This window comes from Elaeis guineensis, chromosome 6 (assembly GCF_000442705.2).
Source record: "Elaeis guineensis isolate ETL-2024a chromosome 6, EG11, whole genome shotgun sequence".
Taxonomy (NCBI): Eukaryota; Viridiplantae; Streptophyta; class Magnoliopsida; order Arecales; family Arecaceae; genus Elaeis; species Elaeis guineensis.
The window spans coordinates 124076409-124100885 of NC_025998.2; the positions used below are offsets into that span (position 1 = coordinate 124076409).

The 24477-nt window shown below is 39.7% G+C and overlaps 1 protein-coding gene across 1 annotated transcript; it reads right to left on the bottom strand.

The window, feature by feature from the left end:
• Positions 1–8513: 8513 nt before the first annotated feature.
• LOC105060034 (uncharacterized) lies at positions 8514–9440 on the bottom strand. The gene has a single exon (XM_010943613.3). The coding sequence runs from the start codon at positions 9373–9375 to the stop codon at positions 8869–8871; it is 507 nt and encodes a 168-aa protein (XP_010941915.1). The 5' UTR covers positions 9376–9440; the 3' UTR covers positions 8514–8868.
• Between the last annotated feature and the right edge of the window lie 15037 nt (positions 9441–24477).

Below are 24477 nucleotides of genomic sequence, written 5' to 3' on the forward strand. Positions count from 1 at the left end.
AATTCTAAAAAATCTTAAGAGAGAAATAATCTAGAGAGAGAAAGTAGAGAGAGATTAGAGAGAGAAAGAAAAAGTAGAGAGAAAAAGGGGAGAGAGAGAGGAGAGAGTCTATATTTTTTTTATTTTTTTCTACTTTTTTTCTTTTTCTTTTTTTTTTCTTTTCTTTTTCTTTTTCTTTTTTTTCTTCTTCTTTCCGTGGCTTGCCTTGGGCCGAAACAGGGGATCTCACAATCCCCTGTTGGCTGGCCGACCGACGGTGCAGCCAGCATGGGGGCGGCAGTCAGCACGAGGAGGGCGACTTGGCGGCAAGAGGAAGGCCAAGTCGGTGGCCGACGACGACCACCGATACCACACATTCAAAAGGGACCGAATCACTTTTTCAAAGAAATCTGGCGACTCCGGTCGCCAGTGAGCATGCACACCGGCATGGAAAGAAAGGAGGAGAAGAGAGGAAGGGGAGGAGGCTCATCTTCGACGCCGGTGAGACTTTCTGGCAAGAAAATTGGACAGACACAGAGTCGGTCTTTCGCGATGATTTTTCGACGATTGCCGCCGATGAACTTCAAAATTTTCAGTGGAAAAGAGATAGAGGAGGGATCCCCTTCTTAAATAGAGTCGGAGGGGGCTTCTTTCTGACTCCGATTGAGAGTCGATGAGAGGAGGAAAAAGATTCTCTTCGGGAGTCTTCTCCTCTATTTTTTTTTTTTTTTTGAATTTTATGGACTGGATTTAAGATCTAATTGGGTCGGACTATAACAAAAAAAAAATGTCAATGGTGAAAGTCATCGATCCGTTTATCCCCGAGGGACTTTGACATGTATAAAGTCGTACATGATACTCCAGTGATTCTCGTGATCCTTGTGAGTTGGCCAAAGATTTTTGCTTTGCCTTACATCGTCAAAGTGATTAGTTTCTCATAAAATATTGTTATTACTATAGGAAATCTATATAAAAAAACTCATTTCTTCAATGATTTTAACTTTTTTAATTACGGAAAGTATACAATTTAGATAAAAGGAAATGAAAGAGAAATTAGTTTGCGGTGGGAGTTGCTCCGAGCCACACCACCGTTGAGGACAAGGGTGATAATGGACATCCATTGGAGAAAGGGAAGGTGCATGCATGTATAGATAAATAATATTTTATAAAAGCGAAAAGGTGTCACTTTTCTTAAAGCAGAAGACCACCTATTTCTAGGCAGCTTCGGTTGAGCCCTCACTCCTACACCTCACGGATAGCTTGTGCAAAGGGGCGCTCTTCTTCTTCTTCTTCTTCTTCCTCTTTTGCATTTATCTTTTGGTGGCCAAATGCCAGCATGGAAACGTGGCTTCTCTGAAGCCACCTGGTTCGATTTGGTCAATGCACTTGCACCAATACAAGTAAAAGAGGGCACGTGAGAGTGGGGTTCAGATCCACTTAAGCCTTTGAAATAATTGGACGGTCTATCTATTCATGCAACGGCCAATCATGCAGATGGATCCAATCCGAAGTTGGTAGCTGAACAAACGATGGGACTTATGCGGACCTCATCAAAAAGCTATCTAAAATATATTGCTTAAATTTTTTAGTCATCCAATTTTTATTTTTGCAGTGAATAATCAATATAACACTAAATATATATTTATACAGATCTACAAATAATTCTTCTATTTAAATCTTGATATCTTTATCGGACCAAAAATCTAAATTTATATATTAAAAAAAAAATCTAACTATAGATATCATAAATTCAATCTAGATCTATGCTATGGTAGTCTAACTCCTGGAGTTTACATGAGCTATCAGATAGGTTTGCTCTAATATCATTTATCAAAATTTAAAATCTCATTTAAAAAGATTAGTAATAAGGTATTATTTAAATTTTTTGATCTATGTAAGAATTCAAAATTTTATTAATAAATAATTAATATAGAACTAAACATATCTCTATGTCAGTCCTCACAACTTAATCCACTCTTCCAAAAAAAAAAAAAGGGCCAGTTTTGCCTCATCCAATTTGGCTTCTAATATTTAAGTAGAACCATTGATTCACATGTTATATGGATTAGTGAGTTTACTTGCATTACTCTTGAATTTACTTTTTCCACATCAAATGGCTTTTTATGAATCACTATAATAAAAATAACAATTACCAGCTATTTGAAGTACCATTATAAGATAAAAAGAATGTTGTATTTAGTTGCAATAATACATACCTATTATAAAACATGATATTTGCTAACAAATTCTAGAAAATAAACCATATAATCTAGAATTTGGACCAAGGAAGAATTCAAACCAAGGCAAGACATTAACCACCAAGCTACAAATTATATTATTATTATACAAGAACACTTTATTAAACTTATTAAAATATATTCATGTCATTAAACAATTATTTGATGTACAATTTCATCTTTCATATTTAAATCATTATATAAAAATCTCTTTTTCACAAAAATTAAAAATGAACCTACTTTATTTTATTTTTTATGATCTTTTTTAAAATTTTATTGTTAAAAATATTCAAAAATTAACTTTTGTTGCCACCACATTCATTTATAATTTTTTAAAACTATCTAAGAATAAATAATTCATGATTATTTTTATTTATGCTATAATAAAAGGTAATTATAATTTTTAATACAAAAATATTACTATTTTTATATTATATTTGTATCTTCAATAATTATTTATTCTTATTATTTTAATACAATCCTGATCTAGCCAGTGACCTATATATAGTAATGTCAATTATATGAGATTTGATAATTACCATAATTTCTACAATAACATATATGCTGGCCCTTGTATGATCAAATTCAAACTCTATATAAAAATTAATAATTTAAAATTTAACAATAATTTTTTAAATCTTGTATATTATATTATTATTTATCGCTATATATTAGTTAGATACCAAAATAGCAATTCTAGATCATAGTACTTCAAATTATATACCATAAAATATAAAATTTATAGCAATATTTATTATAAAGTATTATTAATAAAAAAATATTTATTAAAAAATAGTGGTATTTATACTATAATGCAAGAAAAAAATTAATAATATATAGCAAAAAATACTACAAGAAATTTGCAATAATTTTTTTTTTTTTTGGTTGCAGTTGATTTTAGGTGCGTAATAAAATACATGATTTTTTCCCATTAGGGATCAATATCCATTGGTGTATATAGGCATTTGGGGCTATTTAATCGTCAAACCGTATTTGATGGTTGGGTGTACCATGGTTCTCCCGTAATAAAGGCAAAGGAATCAAACAAATTGTCTTTGCTGCATCTCCGTCAGCATATTTCAGAGCTCCTCCTTACTGACGTACCCAGCTGTGCCCATTTTGCTTTCAATAAATCATGAAAAAAAAAAAAAAAAGAAATCTTAAAACATGTCGGTTCAGTTCTTCAGACAATTCTATCTAAAGATTAGTGTTAAAATTCCTTGTGTGAATATTGAAATGACATGGGAATAAACTTTATTTTTAACATTTCTCCTGTACTGCATTTGCGCTCCGATGCCATAGCTCTGCATGCACGTTGGAAGCCATTATCCAGGTGATAAGATGCAAGGAAGTAAAGGAATGGAGTTGGAGAACATCAAGCAACTTATTTATTCTCTACTCCACTTCATTTTTACAGAAAAATACACTCTATTTTCAAGGTGATTATACTGATACCCGGGCCAAAATTATACTAAAAAAAAGAAAAGGAATTGGAGATCAAGGGACTGCCTTGATCCCTCTTGGAACTCCTTTCTGAAACATCCCTACATCAAAACTCACATCAATCGAGTGTTGTTACATGGTTAGATTCTTGGAGCATCCAAGCAGGTGTTTGCAAGAATTAATGGAGGAAGCCGGGGAGAGAGACTACCCATATATCAAACTTTTAAGTTATCCAACTTCAACTTATAAATAATTACTGATGTTTTATGAATCCCAAACTCATTATGCATTTTTTTGGTTCGGAGGAAGAGGCGGGAAAAAATGTGACCAACGAGAAAATAGAGTAATACTTTATTTTTTGTTAGAGTTTTCAAAAAAAAGAAAATAGAAAATTAGTTTTCGCATGTAAATAAAATTCTCATATTAAAAAAAAATCTATATGGGATAGAGAAAAATCCAATTCCTATCTACTGGAAATTGGGTTTTTTTTTTCAAAAAAAAGACTCATCAACTTTTAGATAAGATAGAATAAAATATTTTTTTATTAAAAATATAGCATGTATTTTATATATTTTTTTGTTAAAAAAATATTTAATCAAATACAAATCACTCCAAAATATGTTAATTTTTCTTAATCAACTAAATATATAAAAATTAATTTTTCAAATAATATATATCATTAATTTTTTAAAAAAATATTTCAGTAAACAAAAATCTTTCGCAAATTGAAGCAATCGAGTTCTATAATTTTTATCGAGCATGTGAACCATTTTTATTTTTATCCATTTTTTTTTCATTTGACACGGTTACTTTTATCATCTTCTCTTTATCCACCATCATCACCAATTCTCCGAAATACTTATTCATCATCTCTATTTTAATTTTATATTTGCTTAGAAATTTATAGGACTATCGAAATTATATATTATTATTTTTTAAATTAAAATAAAATAAAATTATTTTTCATCATTTTTTAAAATAAATTATTTTATTATAAAATATATAATAATTTAAATTATATAAAATAATAAAATATAATTAATAAATTTTTGATCGAAATTATAAGGTTTATAAACTGCGCTATCATTTCATAATAAGTTTGAAGAAGTAAGATGGAATAAGTCCACCTTATTTCCAGCAAGCAAACGGCACCAAATAAACCGCGGACCCCAAACAGAGAAAAACATCATCATGCTTTTCTATATCTTGGCAGACGCGAAGTTATCGTACGAAACGAAATTCACATGACCAATGATATGATGTTTCTGCTTCGATGTCAACGTCACGTCCAGATTTTCCTACGAACTCAACTCGCTATTTGCTGTTTGTTTTTTCCTTTTTTGGTAGAAGCTCTTTGTTGTTTGTTGCATCGCTCCCTCATGAACTACGAAACTGACCGCATGCCGCAACCGTAAGTGCACGGCCGCGCACTCTTGATCAAGTGCGTGGCACTATTTTTCTCCTTACGAATTATACAAATTCCCAGCCCTTAATTTCATGATCGGTATGATTAGTATGTCCAAGATTATCAATGGATCCAATATCAATTTATCGGTCAAGATATCCTTCTTATCATTTTACTGTCATAATAAATTATTTAATCAATTCAAAAATCGTTGCTAATGTGCTATTGTCCTGCACATCAATCAAAAAAAAATTAGAAATATCTTTTCAAATTTGAATTACTGATATTTAAGTTTCAAAAATTTAAAAATATCAATAGCTATCAAAATTTTAAATTTATTATAATATAAAGATAAATAAAGAATATACAAGAATATCAATATCTCAACTTACGGAAAGAGGAGCACCACTCCATCTGATTTCCTCATATAAAATAAAAGTATAGTTTTATCAAGTTTGTGCATATCGCCCAAAAGTGAGTATGAGCATTGAGCAAGCATAAAATATCACCACTAATTTACGTAGACTACTTGGAGTCTAATATGATTTTGCCAATAGATCATTCAACTTGTGTTTTCTCCCATCATCATTCATCATCTTTCATTTAGGAGGGGTGAGCATGACACGAGATGATGGTTTCACTCCAAAAGTGTCCTCGATGCATAGAAAAAATGGACATGATAGTTGATGATGGCAACATTTTCCAAGATTATTAGTTGCTAAGCGTCATTCAAAGTCTTTTCCTTTCCAGCTGCACCTCATATATGCGAACTTTCACCAATCCAAGCTGTGTCGGCGGCCAGCTCCGTCTCTTTCAAAGAGTTAGCAATTTCAAGATCGTCGGCCACTTAATTGTAATGAGTTGGGATTTGGTTTTAGAGATGTTCCAAATTCTTGCAGATTCCATTTGGTACAGAACCTAACCCCTATTAGTATAAAGGCAATAATCCATCGCTATCTGCTGTCGCGTTGCAAAGAATTTGGATAGGATTTAGACCAGTCAGTCAAAAGACATGCCAACTCAGTAGTGAAAGGTTGTTCGTTGTCTAACAAGATTCGATGGGAGGAGATGTCAGGGATTTTGGCAAGGCAGTCGAGGCTGGTGTTGACTGATGATTTGTCCCCATTTTAATAATCTGTGGTAAATTGACCTATTGTTACACGAGGCTGAGGTGTGATTGAAGAATTCCTACTCTCCTAGAGCGTCGGAGATGTCGACAAATAATAGCTGGATCCATCTTGGCAGCCAGCGGCTCTTCTTCTTCTTCCTAGATCGCAACGTCAGTCTGGGGAATCGCAAGTTTATCCGAGAGCCTTGTTTGGCAGGGTGACCATTTCGGTGCTTAAAAATTAAAGGTGTATTTAATTTGTGATGAAAATTAGATAGATTGAAATTAAAATTAGAATGAATTATATTTTTAATATTTTTAATTCATGATTGAACTCAAAATTAAAATTGAATAATTAATTACAGAAGGAGATACTTTTAGAAAACCATTCTTCTAAGTAAACTTGATGATCGGAATTGAGTTTTAGAGTATTAAAGTATTTTTATTATTTTCTCAAATGAGAATAGGATTTTTCTGACTAAATGATCCATTGTTTCTATCCTCATTTTTATTTTAGAATCTAACTCTTTCAATCCAAATATATTCTAAATTACTTTTGACTCCAATGCTGATGGAGTAGAAGGTGACTGCTTTCATGTGATCTAATGTAATATATTTTCATGCTTGATCGGTAAAAATCGAGGAGGCACTTCTTATTTCCATCTTAAATATTTTTTTTCTTTAGTACTAATGTGAACATTTTGCTGATGATGGGACAAAGCACAACGTCTTTTTGTTAAATAGATAATTAAAGCATCACGTTGCAGTCACGAGCTTTGAAATTCATGAACCATTGTTCCCCTCTTTGATCAAAACAATTGGGAAAAGAAGAATGAATTCAGCAATTCTTAGAATTTAAAGAATAAGAGATTAGGCATGTGTGCTATTATAGCACAAGGCTGAAAGCCGATGAGTAAGGCTAGAACTATATCAACAATTGCCAAAATCCTATACTTGCATAAAGCCGAGTAGAATGTAAATCACCATTGAAGTTAAGAGATATGTATGCAACTAATATGTGTTCCCTTCGTTGGCTTATTTATGAGTGCATTACTGATTACTAGATAAAAGTTGCATAGCAAATTCTAGGCTAGCAAGTCTAAAATGGGGAACATGCAAGCATATATAGATTGGTACATCCATATAGGCTATGGAAGGAATATCTTCCGGTTCTTGATTAGCACCAAAAGCAGATGTTATGATATCAAATTCTATACGAATGTGTCGATTTAATCATTTTCTCCAAGCATTCATGCTCCATTGCTAGTTAAGCAAGTTCATAGCCAATGTAACTTTTATCTATTGTGAAAAAAGAGTGTTCTAAGAATAAATGGTTCTTTTTTTTTGTGTGTGCGCTAAAAAAAAAGAAGAGTTGGAGGGGAGCGATCCAACTAACGGACCAGATGTCATTTTTAGATGTCATGTCCGGACCATCAGAATATGCCCCATTTAAGTCCTGATATTAAATCGGAGCCCGATGTCTATCGAGATTCAAACTCAGATCATGCCATTGAAAACAAAGACCCATTCCACTGGAATGCCATCTCAATGGCAAAACAAATGGTTCATTGGTAATGTTGTAGATCAATAGAATGCTCTAAACAGAAGTTAAATGATTCTTTCGGATCCAGTACTCAATTCATATCATTGGAACACAATGAGATAGTGTGGAGCTTAAAATGTCATACTCTCAAGAAGAAAGAAAAAGTTACATTCATGCTTTTGTCAGCCATGACCTCTCTTTTTTTTTTTTTTTTTTTGGTAAAGCCATGACCTCTCTTTAGTGGGCAACCTTTTCATTCACATGAAACCATCTAAGTGAAGTTTTTTTTCCTTCTAAAGACTGGACAGATGTACATGTTGTCGCTGGACATTACCTTAGCATCTAAGCATTTATCAAAACCTTAGTGATGAAGCTTCCTTTGGCACATGGATGAGAATGGTGAATCCAATCCATGCTAATCTACTAGTACTACAACATAGCAGGAGATCGGTGAACAAAATCCATGCTAATCTACGGATGCTTCCCTATAATATAATCAGGTACCATGCATGTCCAACATGCAGTAGTCAAACATTATTATGATTATCTGATGTTTTAATAGTATGTAGCAAAACATCTTCATTCCATGCTGATGTTTGAATAGCATGCATCCTTGTTCTTCCATAAAACCAATGCATGCAAACTACTGGTAAGTGCATAAATCAAGCAAATTCCAAGGCTACGTACTTCGATTGGACTCTCCCAAAGCTGTATAAGTAGTCCCAACAATGGAATCAAGCATTAAGCAGTAAAATTACTCTTCTGAGGTTCCAAATAATGGTATTGACGGCATATTCGGAGTCAAATAACGAACTTTGTGAGATGAATAATTCTAATAATTATCTTGTTTACATAATTAATTAACTTCCTTAATTACAGTAATTTCTTTACATTAGATGCCAAAATTAATGTCCTCTGTCTCGCGGAACGAGGCTACCCTAAACTTCACTTGTTTCTCATCATCATTTCATCTTCACTGATCGAATCCAGTCCGTCCAAACCAAGATCTCTCGATCGACGTTTATTTCCTGATCCCCATAAAGAACTTTGGTTGTAGATTTCGACGGTCTGGATCGTCCAGCCCAAGCTCAGTGCTTTTCGCACCCTACGAGGGAGGGGGTTAAAAAAAGGCCAGAAGAACTCCACCATTTTTCTACTCCGGAATTGCACCCAGATCTGGCATAAATTTACGCCCAATGCCACGCCCCCTTTTATTAGGTTGCCTCCTCTCCTCCGCCGCCGCTGGAACCCCGCCACCGATCGCCGCGGCCTCCACGGGCCCGACGTCGAACACAAGCGGCGCCACCACCGCTCCCTTCCGGATCCGATCCCCGGCGGTGGCAGCCTTCATGAGCGCGGCACTTGCCCGGACGGCGAGAGCGGCCAGGTCCTCCGCGTGTAGCGGGTGCTTCAGCATTGTCTTCGGGAGGAGGAAGTAGATGTTCCCCGGTCGGAGCTCCTCATCGGCACCGACGGCAGAGACGAACCCGTCGAACTCCATGACGTCGGCATCGCAGACGAAGCACGAGGGGTCCTTCTGGAGCACGTGCGCCACACTAACCGGCCGGTCATACTCCCGGAGCTCGCCGTCCGGGAGGACCACCTTCGCCGTCGCCGTCGGCGCCACCGCCACCGCCTCGCATGAGGTGCAGATCCCCATCGGCGCTCAGAAGAATCCAAGGAAATGAGGTAATAGGCGATTTCCTCCGCCTCTCGTTTCGTTTTGCGAATGCTTTGGTTTGTTGGTTCGAAGGGAGGGCCAATTTATATAAGGGAGGCGATTTGTCGACGAGCGAGGGGGGCGCCAGCCTGTAGTCAGTTGAGTCCAGGGTGTCTTTCGGAACAAAAAGGGTTTGACTTTGAGGGAAATTACGGGGCTAGGACTCTGGTCATGGACTAAAATAAAAGGGGCCACGGACCGCTGGTTGGCCGTGGAAGGACGAATTTACCCTCGTAAACGGGGCTTACACGGAGGCGCCTTGTCCATGGGTCCATAAGCCGGACACATTGCAAGTTCTTCGCGGCACTACCTCCAAAGGATACAAGGTTGCCGTGTCTCTGTCAGGATAGCCATCGGATGAGAATCACATGGACCTGCACGCTTTGATGAAAATCATGCAGACATACTCTCTGTCACGCCTCCGACTCAAAATTATGAATCGAAGGTCATGACAACCGCTGCATACTTATAGAAAACTCCTCCCATAAGCATGCAAGGCATCTTATCATACTATTCTAAAACAACAGCGAAATAATTAGACAATAATTTAAATCCAAATCATAACGATCTAAATTTTTTTTTCTTTAATATCTCAATAAATTCAACAATGATTCATAGGCCTTATATCAAATTCAATAAGACTTCAACCTAAAATAAAAATATAGAGATTCTGCTTCTGATCACTCTTCCATTCATATCTTGTATCATCTTAATTCCTCAACATCTGTAAAAACAATAAAAATAGGAGGTAATGAGCTAAACAGCCTAGTAAGCAATGATCACTTTTTAACAGATTTCATCAGGCATTTAAGTAAATCATCATTTATAGAAAATAAGTATACAGAGTTTATCAATTCGAAATCAATTTCAATTATGCAATATAATTCATGCCAAATTCTTTTCTTTTTCGAAAATTCAAGTTTCTTTCCAAATTTTAATTTCTTTCGTTCTTAAATTCTTTTCTTCAATCATGAGCTATGACCATATTTTTCCTGTGGCAGGGTCATAATACCGCGTATCTGCTTGCGGTAGGCTGCGAATTATCTGACAGCCATGTCCTTTGGAACCGCTGGTCTCACTGGCGATTTGTCGCTGGTCTCTCTGGCGACATGTCGCTGGTCTCGCTGGCGACATAAACCCTCAGGACAATCAATTGCCAATATATATGCCTCCATTAGCGGGATCCTTTACATAGTCAGGTTGTCAATTCATAATGTTTCTTATATCATAATTCTTCATAAATCATATTTCATATTCTAATTTCGATAATAAAACATATAATTATGTAGTATCGAAATCAATCAATATAATACATCATGAAATCAATATGTTCAATCATGCTTCTTCATAACATTTCAAATAAGATATTTTCATAACAAAATACCATTCATCCAATTCATGCATCGTTTTACAAATCATGTCAGAAAAATACATTATAATTTATCGATAAATCTAGAAAAAGTGAAACATTACTTACCTCGAAAGCATTCCAATAAACCCACATAATTTTATAATTTTTTTTTTCAAAAATTCTGTTCATAGATCATATTGCGATTCCCATAGTCAAACATCCACAATCTTATACAGAATCAATTTCAATAATTAGAAAGAATACGAATACCATATTTCAACGGTTTAGACTAAGTCCGATCATCTAATTTCATCTAATCAAAATCTAATTAGGATCTAAACGATCCAAGGTTTGACTATCAGATCAAATCGGATTCGAAGTGATAGGACCGATGTTTCTTCATCGATTTCATAAAATCAAGTAGAGAGAAACAATTAGAGGAGAGAGAAATCAATGAGGTATAATTCGAATTGATCAGATGACACAATCCAACATTATGATTGGTCCAATATCTCGATTGGTGAAATCAACATGATCAAATCAAGTCATGGCTAGATCAAAATCATGGATGATCAAATCTAAAGATTCATGGTCTGATCAAGGTGGATGCCAGTACGCTGTCTGACAGTCATGGATCAGGGTTCTTCATTAGAATTAGATCAGGACTATTAAAAGAAATTTCTTCATTCACTAACCTTTTTAGAGAGAGAATCAATCAAGAGAAAGAGAGTATTTTAAACAGAAAAAATTCTAGAGAGAGAAACTCATTTTGAATTCTTCAGACAATATGATTCAACAAATCCGATCGGATCAAATCATATCATGCTAAAATTATCATGTGGATAATTTAATAAAATCATGAAAAATAAAATCTAAAAATACCTGATCTGATCAAAGTAGATGTCGGTGTACCGTCTGACGATCACAGATCAAAAATCTATCACGAGGATCATTTAAATTCATCATCATTCTTCTCAAAATTTTAAAAATCTTAGGAGAGAGAAATAATCTAAAGAGAGGATTCTAGAGAGAGAAAGTATAGAGAGAAAGTCCAATTTTAGAGAGAGAAAATACTAGTTCAAGCTGAAGAGAGAGAGAGGGAAGAGAGAGAGACTTTTTTTCTCATATTTTATTATTTATATCATTATTTATTAATTAATTTATTTTAGTTTTTTCTTTCTTCTTTTCTTTCTCTCTTTCTTTCTCTTTTTTTTTTCTCCACGAAAGAGAGAGGAGAGAAAATCCTATTTATTATTATTATATTATTATTATTATATTTTTTCTTCTCTTTTTCTTTTTCTTTTTTCTTTTCTTTTTTTTTTCTTTTTCTTTTCTTTTCTTTTCCTTCTTCTTCTTCTTCTTTTCTTTTTCTTTTCCCGTGGATTTCTTTTGGGTTGAAACAGGGGACCGTGAGGTCCCCTCGTTGGTGTTCCGACCGGCGGCGCAGTTGGCGTGGGGCGGCCGTCGGCAGGAGGGGAGCGACCCAACGATGAGAAGATGGCCAAAATCGATGGTCGGCAGTGACCACCGGTGCCGGAAAAATGGCACAAAGAAAGGTTCTTCCGTAATAAAATCCGGCGACTCCGGTCGCCGGCGAGCGTGCACATCGGCACGGGAAAGGGGAGAAGAGAGGAAGGGGAGGAGGCTTACCTCCGACGCCGGCGAAGCTTTTCTGGCGAGCAATTGGACGGGCACAGAGATGGTCTTCCGCAGGAATTTTTCAGTGATTGCCGCCGACTGTGCTTAGAATCCTCGGTGGAAGGAAGAGAGGAGGGATCTCCTCCTTAAATAGGCCGGAGGGAGTTTGTTTCCGACTCCGATTGGGAGCCGGCGAGAGGAGGAAGAAGACACCCTTCGGGAGTCTTCTCCCCTGTTTTCTTCTCTCTTTTTTTTTTTGGGGCTTTGGCTGATTGTTGCATGGGCACACACACTCTCTCTCTCTCTATATATATATATATATTTTTGATAAGGTGAATCATTAATACAATAAGAATGTGAACATGATCCAAAAAATCAAAAAAAAAATATCACGAAAAGATATCAACAAAACAAAAAAATCGAACCACGTATCTATTTTAGCATGGCCGACAACATAGCTTGCCACCTAATCGACGGCACTATTTGCCTCTCGATACACATGTCTAATCTCGATTGAGATACATCTTGCCAACTCATGCCAAATATCACGAAGGAGTAGGTTGGAAACCATGCTCCCCCTCCGCCGCCAAATTCAGTTGATCATCATGGTCGAATCCCCTTCCACCACCAACCGATCAGCACGGAGCTGCAGTGTAGCATAGGATATGCCCTTCCAGGTAGCTTGAAGCTGAGCCGCTGGAACATTGATATCAAATACATGGCTCCCACCCACCGCAATAAATCTGGAATCCGGCCCTCTAATAACGAAGTCAGTACCACAATATCCACTAGTCACACTACCATCGAAATTGACCTTCAGGAAGATCGGGGGTGTAGGCTCCCAAGAAATAAACACCCTATGAGGTGCTGCAAGAGTGGGAGGGGAGTCCTAAATATCTCAACTCCTTAGGGTCGGCCCAAGTAGTGAAAATTCCAGAATCTCTGCAGCATGTGAAGAGGCCCTTTCGAACACAAATCTTGCTGACGTCCACCTAGCCTCAAATAGATCGATGTTCTGAGCCAATCAAATCTGGTAAGTAACATAAGCTGTCCTAATGCCCTCCGGCCTCATAGACTGAACTTGAGTGCTCTGATGCATGGCTTTCAAGAAGGCATGGCCAAATGGCTCGCCAAGGGTGATCATAGGAAGAAGCCTAGCAAGTTGCCACATCTGGGATGCCCCAATGCATCGGAATAGAATGTGATCCATCGATTCCTCCTCAAGCCTGCAGCACGGACGCATAAGTGAGATATTCATCCCATGTACCATAAAGAGCTCTAGTAGGGAGCCAACCCCATGCCACCTTCCAAATGAAGAGGTACACTCTCGGATGAGCATGAAGTCTCCAAGTCCAAGCACCCTCGATCCATCTGACTGGCTCCTCCTTGTATAAATCATACAGATCCCTAGTCACCACCCTGGGATGCAAGATGATCGCTAGACCCTAGCATCCAGACCCTCAGCAGATGGTATTGCTTAGGTCATAATTTTCTTGGTCAGTTGTCCACCAAAGAATCGAGTCATCAGCTGCTCGTCCCAACTCCTCTCACCAGTTTGGAACATATCTCTGATCATGAGGGTATCACCCACCTCAGCACTAATGAAGGTTAACCATCAAAAAAATAGGATGTCGGCCACCCACTGATCTCGGATCACATCAATCGCTCGACCATCCCCCACAATCCGATTGATGTGGGTTAACACATTTGAGAAGCGGAAACACATCTCCCTCCACAAGAAGCTCCCCCTACTAGCATGAGCAACACCCTCGAAGGACATCCATCCGTATCTAACCCATATCATCGAGCTCCACAAACCATTCAACTGAATCAGGAGTCTCGCGACATGTCTGGCAAACAAGGCCTTTCGTCTAACCAGTAGGGACTGTATGCCGAGTCCTCATTCATTGATCGGCTGACAGATCACGTCCCAGGCTAAGAGATACACCCCACCCCCATTACTGTGAGATCATCAGAGGAACTCTTTGAAAAATTGCTTGAGCTTCGAGAAGAAAGATCTCGGCAGGATGGTGTGAGATAACATGTAAATAGGGATAGCACTGAGAACCAATCTCACCAAGATGACCCTAGCCATCATCGATAGGATCCTAGACTGCTAGCTTTCTAGAAGCTCCTTAATTGAAGCCCCCATCTCTATGCACTCAGCCCTCCTTAGTTGTACTATAATTTAGGCTCATACGTTTCATGACTTCATTACGCAGCTTGTCTTCCTAGATTCAGTTTTTCAAAGCCTTATAAGGATGGGCTGAAGGATAAGTTCCGCTCGATAAGGAAATAAAAATGATTCAAATTTTTTTTGGTACAGTAAAAGAAAGTTGGAGGGGGACGACTCAGCACAACTACCTTCCTTGGGCGTTACCATAGGGCCCTAATTTTTGCTGGAGAATGTTTGATTCGGAGCCGAGTTTGGATGAATAGGCGGGCCTCCTCCCTACCATATGGACGAATCCAACAGATGAGTACATCACTCCAGCACTACTGAGGGCCAGAGGACCAGCTGCCACTTTCAAACCCCATGTTCAGGCTATCAGGATACGCTCCCTCTCAGTCATTCGTATCCTGACATTTAATCGAAGCTCGGCCTCCATCGTGAATCACTTGGTTGGAAATAAATGGCCCGTTCCACTAGATTGCCACCTCGGTGGTAAAAGAAGAAAAAAATGATCTGGGTTTACAAGACCATTTTGGTTTGAATTTTTTTTTCCTTTTTTTGGATAGGGTAACTACCGATTTGGTTTGAGTTTAAAAATAAAAATTTATTGAGTCACAATCCTACTTTCTATAAACAACTTTATGAGAGTGATCTATATTCAATAAAATTTACCATATCAGTTGGTATCATACCATTTTGAGATGCAATAAATCTTATTTATCTTATATTATATTTTATATCGATACTGTAATAGGATGATATTGATATAATATGTAATATGAAAATAACAAATTTTGATATCTAAAATATATTAGAATTTTGTTATTGCATAATTAGAGATGTATTTGCCCTTTGTATAAATAATGATGATAATGATGACGGTGTATTTTGTATTTTTGTAAGTCAACAAATCATTTAGCAATTCATGTTTTTGTCTCAAAAAATATTTAATTCAATTTTTAGTAATATATAATAAAATATTTAGTATTTGTTAAATTCAAGAACCAACTTGAACTAAAACCCAAACGGTTCTTGAGTTAGGCTGGCTCGTTGGTCGTTCGCTTCAGGTTCAACGAATCAGGAACCCATTTGGTTCTAGTTGTTTTGTGTCGACCGTTTGCTATGGACGAGCCCAACTTGTACCCTCTCATGTAAAAAGCGAGAAACCGTGAGTAGGTTAAGCTCACCGAAATGAAACGAACGCCGTCTTCCCATGTAAGGATGAGGGTTAGAATGGTAATTTAGTAGGTACACAGGAAACGTGTCGAGATTCTTGCGTCCGGCAAGCTTCGTTGCACCGCCTGGGGCCGCCACGTGGGAACGGACCCTCGGCAAGCAGACCACAGACAAAGAGACCTAGGGACTAGGGGAGTGTAGGGTGGTGGAGCTCACCACCACGTGGTTTCGAGTTCTCCTCCGGATTATTTAATCCCTAAGCTGTCCAGCCACAGGGTGCTGGCCAGCGAATCATTGTGATAATCCAACACCCTGCTCCCAGTTAAATTCCAACGCCCCTCAATCCTACGAACCTTCCTCCCGTGCAATGTATACATATGCCACTAGTGGTGGCATGGTTTCAAACAATGGGCGCCCTTAACAGGCTGGAGGCCATTACGTTATTATTAGATGTTAGTGTTAAATATTAATTAACAATTACTTCCTAATGCTGTGCATACTCTAGCGCATGCTTAGAGTAAGCACCAAACTTTGTTTTATTGCTGCATACATGGGTTGCATGATTTATTATGGAGCAAAATGTTCCAATAATTCAGCAAAAACTTTTCCTAATAAGAATAATAGGTATGATTTATTACACTACCGATTGAATAAAATAATATTTTAAATTTAATTTTAATCAAGTAGAGCATAAATTTTATTTGTTCTAGAATTAGAAGTGTTATTAATTTATATAGTTATCAGTAATTCTGCTAGATAATGGATTTATTTTTCATTTATTCATTATAACAACAAAACAGAACACCCTCCACTGCAGTGGCTATTTTAAGTGACTTGCTACAATATGTATTTTTTTTATAAAAAGATTTTATCTTAGCCATCCCTTGATAATTGTTATATTTAGAAAATTAAATTTCACAGGTTCCTATCGGGTTACAATTTTGACTCCTTCTACCCTTCACCTCCACAGCATGTATGGCATGCTGTTAAGCCCCCTGCCAAGGCCTTTACGTCGGAGGGGAACAGCGGCGTATAAGTGATGTTGCAGCGGCAGTAGTCCTTTATATTGTATCATGTAGTGGAAATAGCACGGACATTCGTATGGAGGAGTGCGGCGGCGGCGAGGAGAAGAAAGAAGATGGTGCTTGTTAGAGGGTCTAGATAGGTCATCAATAGATAGAAGTAACACAAAAGACGAGGAGGACGGTGAGGGAAGCATGTGGGGGAGGAGCACAGTGGGGGCAAGGAAGAGGAGGACGGTGAGGTGGTGGATGGGGGACAAGTCAATGGCCAGCGGAGGTGGTGGAGAGAAGGGCGGAGCTAAGAGAGGCAAGGAAGACAAGGTTAGGGGGAAGGATGGGTGGCAATTATAACACTTGAATATTGTCAAGATTGCAAGACCTCAAATTATAGTATTTGCTATTTGTACCTGAGCTTTCCATTGCCTATAATCAGTTTGCCAAGAACAAAATTAAGAACTTTCATTTTACAATGAATAATAATAAAAAATTTTAAAACTTATATTACATAAATTTTAAGATAAATTATAAAAATATCTTTTCAACTTTAGCTTAATTTTAATTACGTGTCTTCGACTTTAAAAAATATTAAATTAATCCTTCAAATTTTTAAGATATTTCAAAATAGTTGTTAAGATTTGACGCTTCGAGATTCAGCCCACATTGAGCCAACAACGAGGTTCGCGGCAAAAAACGGAGTCCAACGAGATCAAGATCACCCAAAACGGAGCTCGGACAGAAAAGATACGAGCTTTTGAAGTCGGCACAAAATTCGAGGTGGCGGAGGACCACCGGCGGTCGGTGGCGGGCCGGTGGAGCGACGGCAATGCGGCCATAGGCGGCGGCGCGCGGCCCAGGCGGGGCCAATGAGCGGGATGCGCGACCCAGGCATGCGGGCGGGCGGCCCAACTGAGCGCGCGGCTTAGCTGGGTGCGTGGCCTAGGAGGGTGCGCGGCCCAAGCCCGCGCGAACGGGCTGGCCCACGCCCAGGCGCCCTGCCTGGGCCCTGTACTCCGATCCACTGTGGATCGGGCGGTCCACGGATGGGCCTGTGGACCGTATGGGCATTTTTCACGTGTTTCTCGTGGTTCACGGTACTATTCCATAGATCGGAGTGCGATCGGAGGGCCCAGAGACGTCTCGGTCTTGATCCGATGGTCTGGGACATGATTTGGGTTGATTAAGGAGTCCTAAACCTAATTTAAGTCATGTTTAACCCTTTTAAAAGGGTCTATGACGCAGAGAAAAATAGAGGATCCAGTTTTTTGCTGAAGATGCGCCATACGGAGTAGTACGGGACCCAGAGGAGAGAGAGAGAGGCGTGAGGCTGCTGTAAGAGGAGCAGGGCTCCTGGACAGCGGACGCCAATCACTTCAGGGGTTCAGGGGGTCTTCCAAGAGAAAAAGAGAGCTTTTAAGAGGAAACTTCTAGAGAGAGAGAATTGGGTGTACAAGGGTTGAGGGTGAGGTATCCTCTTGTAAAATTTTCTTTTTCATAGTGAAGTTTGCGTGCCCCGTGGAGGCGAGCCCTTTTGTGGCTGATCCACGTATTTTGATTGTTTTGTTTTGTTTCTTCTTTCTTCCTGCTGCATCGCGTGATACTGAAAGGATCTTGGGAGGTGGTACCCTGGCCAGACATCCATCCAACAAGTGGTATCAGAGCAAGGCGGTACAAGAATGCAGATTGCAGCGATGGTGAGCAAGACTGAAGATGGAGAAGACAGGAACAATCAAGATGGAGATCAACATGTTCGATGGTAAGAGTAATTTCTCCTTGTGACAGGCAAGGGTAAAGAACGTGCTCATCCAACAGGGGTTGATCGATGCTCTCTTGTGTGATGAGAAGCCGACCACCATGGAGGTGCGGGATTGGAAATGACTACAGATGCAGGTGGTGAGCACCATCCGCATGTACCTGATGAATGAGGTGGTGATCCATATGCTGAGCGAGACTTCCCCGACGGTGCTGTGGTCGAAGCTCGAGGAGTTGTACATGGCGAAGTCTCTCACCAACACTCTTTTTCTCTGGAGGCAGTTCTATCAACTATGGATGACTGAGGGACAGAGCGTGCAGGAGCATCTCAGCCACTTTCAGAAGATTCTCACCGACCTCCTCAGCGTTGGCGAGAATATTGAGGAGAAGACCAGGACGTTGATTTTGCTGGCGTCGCTTCCCCCTTCGTATGAGTCCTTGGTGACTGCTCTTTTAGTGGGGAAGAGCACCATCAAGATGGATGAGGTCACCGCGGCGATACTCCAGAACGAGGTTCTCAGGAGGGAGAACCCAGCTTCGAGCTCAGGTGGCGGTAGCTCAGCTTTGGTGGCTTCTGGAGGAGCAGAAGATGGTAGATGGAGCGACAGGAGATCGCAACGAGGGCAGTCCAAGTCCAGGAGGGACTTGAGCAAAATCAGGTATTACCGATGTGAGGAGTTGGGGCATCTAGCCAGAGATTGCCATCAACTTAAAAATCGGACGGTGGCTGCTGTAGCAACGGCCGACAGCGATTCAGATGGAGATGTCCTAGAGATATCTGACGAGGTATCTACTTCTTCCCAACAGTAGATATTAGATTCTGCATGCCCCTATCATGTATGTTGCAGAGAGGAGCAGTTTGACTTCCTGGAGAATAGTGAGGGCACTGTATATCTGCCGGATGGATCGAGCTGTGCGATCAGAGACATTGGGACGGTCAGCTGGAGGACACATGACGGTGCAGTGAGGAGATTGGGGGAGTTCGATACATACCCGATTTCAGGCGGAATCTTATCTCACTTAGCAGACTGAATTTGATAGGCTACAAGATGGTAGCTGGTGGAGGAATCCTAAGGGTACTATGCGGCGATAGGATTGTGCTGGAGGGGAAAAGGGGAGTAGAGGACATTATTACTTGGTGGGGAGCCCAGTGCGAGGTGGAGCTTCAGAAGTCAGGTGGAGCCCAGAGCGAGGTGGAGCTCCAGCAGGCGGATCGGGCACGAGACAGGAGACTCGGAAGGACGAGAGGCGACGTCGCAAGATGAGATTCCTATTACCGTAGGATGATGCCCCGAGCAGGTCTCAAGTCAGGAGGAGCACAGCATATGACGGAGATGGGATCGAGCAGTCTGGCTCGACTCTCATGTTTGCCCATCTATGATCAGCAGGTGATTACCCCAGGGTATAGGGACGAGGAGATCCAGAAGCTCTCGGAGTTTAGAGGAGGCCGAATATCGAGTCGAGATGAAGATTGTTAGGATTTGATACCTCAAGATTCAGTCTACATTGAGCCCACAACGAGATTCGCAGTGAAAAATAGAGTCCAACGAGATCAAGATCACCCAAAACAGAGCTCGGACGGAGAAGATACGAGCTTTTGAAGTCGGCATGAAATTCAAGGCGGTGGAGGACTGCCGGTGGAGCGGCGGCGGCGCGCTGCCCAGGCGGGGCCAATGCGCGAAACATGCGACCCAGGCGGGCGGGCAGCCTAGCCGGGCGCGCGGCCCAGCTCGCGCGCTGGCACGGCCCAGGCCCGCATGTGTGGGCCGGCCCAGGCCCAGGCGCCCTGCCTGGGTCCTGTACTCTAGTCCACCGTGGACTGGGCAGTCCACGGGTGGGCCTGTGGATCGCGTGGGTATTTTTCACATATTTTTCACGGTCTACGGTACTATTTCGTAGATCGAAGCGCGATCGAAGGGCCCAGAGACGTCCCGATCTTGATCCGACGGTCTGAGACGTGATTTGGGTTGATTAAGAACTCTAAAACCTAATTTAAGTCATGTTTAACCTTTTTAAAAGGGTTTGTGACACAGAGAAAAATAGAATATCTGATTTTTTACTGAAGATGTGCCATACGGAGCAGTACGAGACCCAGAGGAGAGAGAGAGGCATGAGGCTGCTGTGAGAGAAGGAGCAGGGCTCCTGGACAGCGGACGCCAATCACTTCAGGGATTCAGGGGGTCTTCCAAGAGAGAGAGAGCTTTTGAGAGGAGAACTTCTAGAGAGAGAGAATTGGGTGTACAAGGATTGAGGGTGAGGTCTCCTCTTGTAAATTTTTTTTTTCAAAGTGAAGTTTGCATGCCCCGTGGAGGCGAGCCTTTTTGTGGCTGATCCATGTATTTTGATTGTTTTGTTTTGTTTTTTCTTTCTTCCTGCTGCATCGCATGGTACTAAAAGGATCTTGGGAGATGGTGCTCTGGCCAGACATCCACCCAACAATAGTCATACCGTTTATCTCCGTTAATAGAATAATATCACATGATCATTATATGATATTATTATTTTATATAATATTATTATTTTATAAAATGATAAAAATATCTTTATCTCTATCTCTTCCCTCCTTTTTTTTCTTCGATTGATCCTCTCCTCCTCTATCCTTGACATCTCTCTTTCTCTCCTCTTTTTTCCTCCTTTCCTTCTTCCTCCACCTACTTTTTCTTCTCTACGACGGCTCCCTCTATCTCCACTTATTCTCCATCGATGACTCCTCTTTCCCCTCCTCTCCTTTTCACTCACCCACTTCTCCTCATCCTCCTCCTCTAACCTCTCGCCTAAGAGCTCTTAATTTCTCTCCATGATGGTTTTCTCCATCTCCAACCATTCTTCACTGATAGCCCATACGTCCCCTCCTTTTCCTTCCTCCTTATCCTCCAAGTCGCCCATGAGCCCCCTTCATGGCAGTCCCTCCATCTCTACCTTCATCCCTTCTCTCTGGCAATTCATCCTTTTTTCTCCTTTTCCTCCTCATCTTCTTTTCCTCCTTGCTATCACTTCCTCTAAGGCTGCTCATGAGCCCTCCTCCTCCACGATGGTTTTCTTCACTTCCATCCAGCCTGTTGCCTCTCTCCTCTCTTCTTCTTCCTTCTCACCCACTTCTCCTCCTCATCCTCATCTTCTTCCTCTTCCAAGCCCATTCATGAATCCTAGTTCTCCATTGTGGCCCCTTTCACCTCCTCTCCTTATCGTCGACAACCTATCCTCCCCCCTCCCCTTGTTTCTTATCCTCTTCTCATCCTCTTTATCATTTACTTCTTCTAAGGCCAATCATGAGCCCTTCCTCTCCACAGCGGTTCTCTCTACAACCATCCATTCCTTATCGATGGCTCCTTCCCCCTCCTTCCATTCCTCCTCACCCCTCTTCCTTCAATCCCATCCATGATGCTTTTGATGCCATCCTTCCTTTATACTGATCTTAACAATCCTATCCTTTCTCTCCATGGTGACTCCCTTCACCTCTATCTCTTTTTCATTGATGATCCTTTCCATATGAGTGAGAGGTATTCCTTTCATTGAGAAAAAAAGTTAATACTATTTATTGGTAAATAAATGAAAGAACCATTTTGAAACATCTTTAAAATTTTAAGAACTAATTTGATGCTTTTAAAATTGAGGGAATGCAAGTAAATTGAATTAAAATTAAGAAGATATTTCTATATATCCTAAATTTTAAGAAATATATTTATAAATTTTATATTTTAAATAGAGAACTAGAGATAAATCTCTATCTGTACTTTTTACTTAAAAGTAGCTACCCACTTGAGTTTTAAATAAAAGTAGTTATCTATTTGAAACATAAGGTAAAAGCAACCATCTATTTTGGCTGAAATAACTCTTATACCCTTATATCCTTTAAAATACTACAGTATTATATTATCATAGTGTGGTATTTCTTTACAATAAGATAATATTATATTATATTAGTATAATATTACTTTATAATAATATAGTATTGCTTTATTGTATTATATTAGTATAGTATTTCTTTGCAATAAGGTAGTATTACATTATATTAGTATAATATTTTTTTATAATAATATAGTGTTACTTTATTGTATTATACTAGTGTAGCATTCCTTTACAATAAGATAGTATTACATTATCATAGTGTAGTATTCTTTTATTATAGTATTGCTTTATAACAATACAGTGTTGCTTTATAATAGTACAGGATAATTTTATAATAGTATAGTATTACTTTATAATAGTGTAGTATTGCTTTATAGCTGCAAGGATAATTAGATCATTGCATCCTCATTTGGATAGTTGCTTTTAAGTTATATTTCAAATGGAAAGCTATTTTTATTTGAAACTCAAGTGGATAACTATTTTTAAGTTTAAACTCAAGTGGATAGTTATTTTCTAATTTATCCTTTTAAATCAATGAATTCTAAATCTTATTATTTAAAAAAATAAGCTACATTATAGTTATTACAACAGACGATGGATAACAGTTGTGGTATAACAGTGTCAATGAAAAGCTTCTGTAGAATGCAAGATCACTTCAAGAATTTAAAATATTAGCGATGAAATTTATGACAGAAGATCAAGCCGCCGCTCATAACAATCTTTAACCATCAAAAAAATAATTCAAAAAATTAGCCGTCGCTAATACTATTAGCGACGGAATACTGATATTAGCGACGACTTTTGCCATTACGACGGAATATTGATATTAGCGACGGCTTTTACCATCACTAATAAGTTTAAAATTTTAAAATTTTTAATTATAATTATAATTAAATTAATTAATTACTGATAGCTATTAATGATGAAAAATTTATCATCATTAATAATTTTAAAAAAAATATTTAAAAAATTATGAAAAAATATTTTTGCTGATAAAAGTATTAGCGAAGGCGTACAATGTTAAGAGATGTATATTTGCCATTGCTAATACTTTACCGATGGCAAACTTTGCCATCGCTAATAGTCCACTATGAAAACTATCAGGGGGAGCCAGCAGGAGAGAAAATTTTTTCTCTCTCGTGCCTTATCCCCTCCCCTTTTCGTTTCTCTCCCGCACCTCATCCCCTCCTCTTTCCATTATTCTCCTTTCATCGGTGCCTCTTCCTTTCTGACTTCCCCCCTTCATTGGTGCCTCCTTCCCGATGGTTGCCCCCTCCCCAGCGCCTCCTTCATGGCAGTTTCTGCCTCCCTATGCTCTGGCATCCCGCAACTCCAAGTCCGCATGCTTTCACCCCCCTCACTAGGATCTCCTTCTCGGTGGTTCTCTCCTCCCGGTGGTTCCCCCTTCCTATGCTTCGGTGTTCCGTGGCCCTGAGCCCGCACTTCGACCACGCCCATGGTTGCACCGACCCCGACCTCGCCGCCCCGACCCTGCCGGCCCGACCCCGTGGCCCCTGCCCTACTGCCCCTAGCCCGCGGTCTCGACCCTGCGACCCCTGCCCCACCGACCCGACCCTGCGGCCTCTACCTCACTGGCCCAACCCCGCGGCCCTGACCCGCACCACCTTCTCGCGGCCTCATCCTTGTGCCCTCATCTCCATGGCCACATCCTCGAGCCGGCGTCCCAAACCCTAGCCATCCCCTGCCCCGTCGGCCCAACCTTGGGGCCTCAACCTGCACTGCCTTCTCATGTCCCTATCCCCGCAGCTGCATCCCCGAGCTAGCATCCTATCCCCGAGTTGTCCCCTCGCCTCTCAATCCCTATGTGCCAGTCTGTGCTTAGTCCTTGCATGACAGCCCACCTTTTGTTATGAGTATTGGCGATGGCATTAGCGACGATGTTAGCGATGACTAATGCTGTTACTAAAAATTAATTTTTTATTTAAATTATGTTAATTAAGTATAATTAGATATTAAAAATTAATTAATTAAATATTAATTTAATTAATTAGTTAGATATTTAATTAATTAATTAATTAGAAGCACGAGATCAAAAGCATGAGAGAGCTCTCTCCTCCAGAACC

Coding starts and splice junctions, on each gene's coding strand:
- LOC105060034 (XM_010943613.3), bottom strand. CDS start 9,375: ATGGGGATCTGCACCTCATGCGAGGCGGTGGCGGTGGCGCCGACGGCG.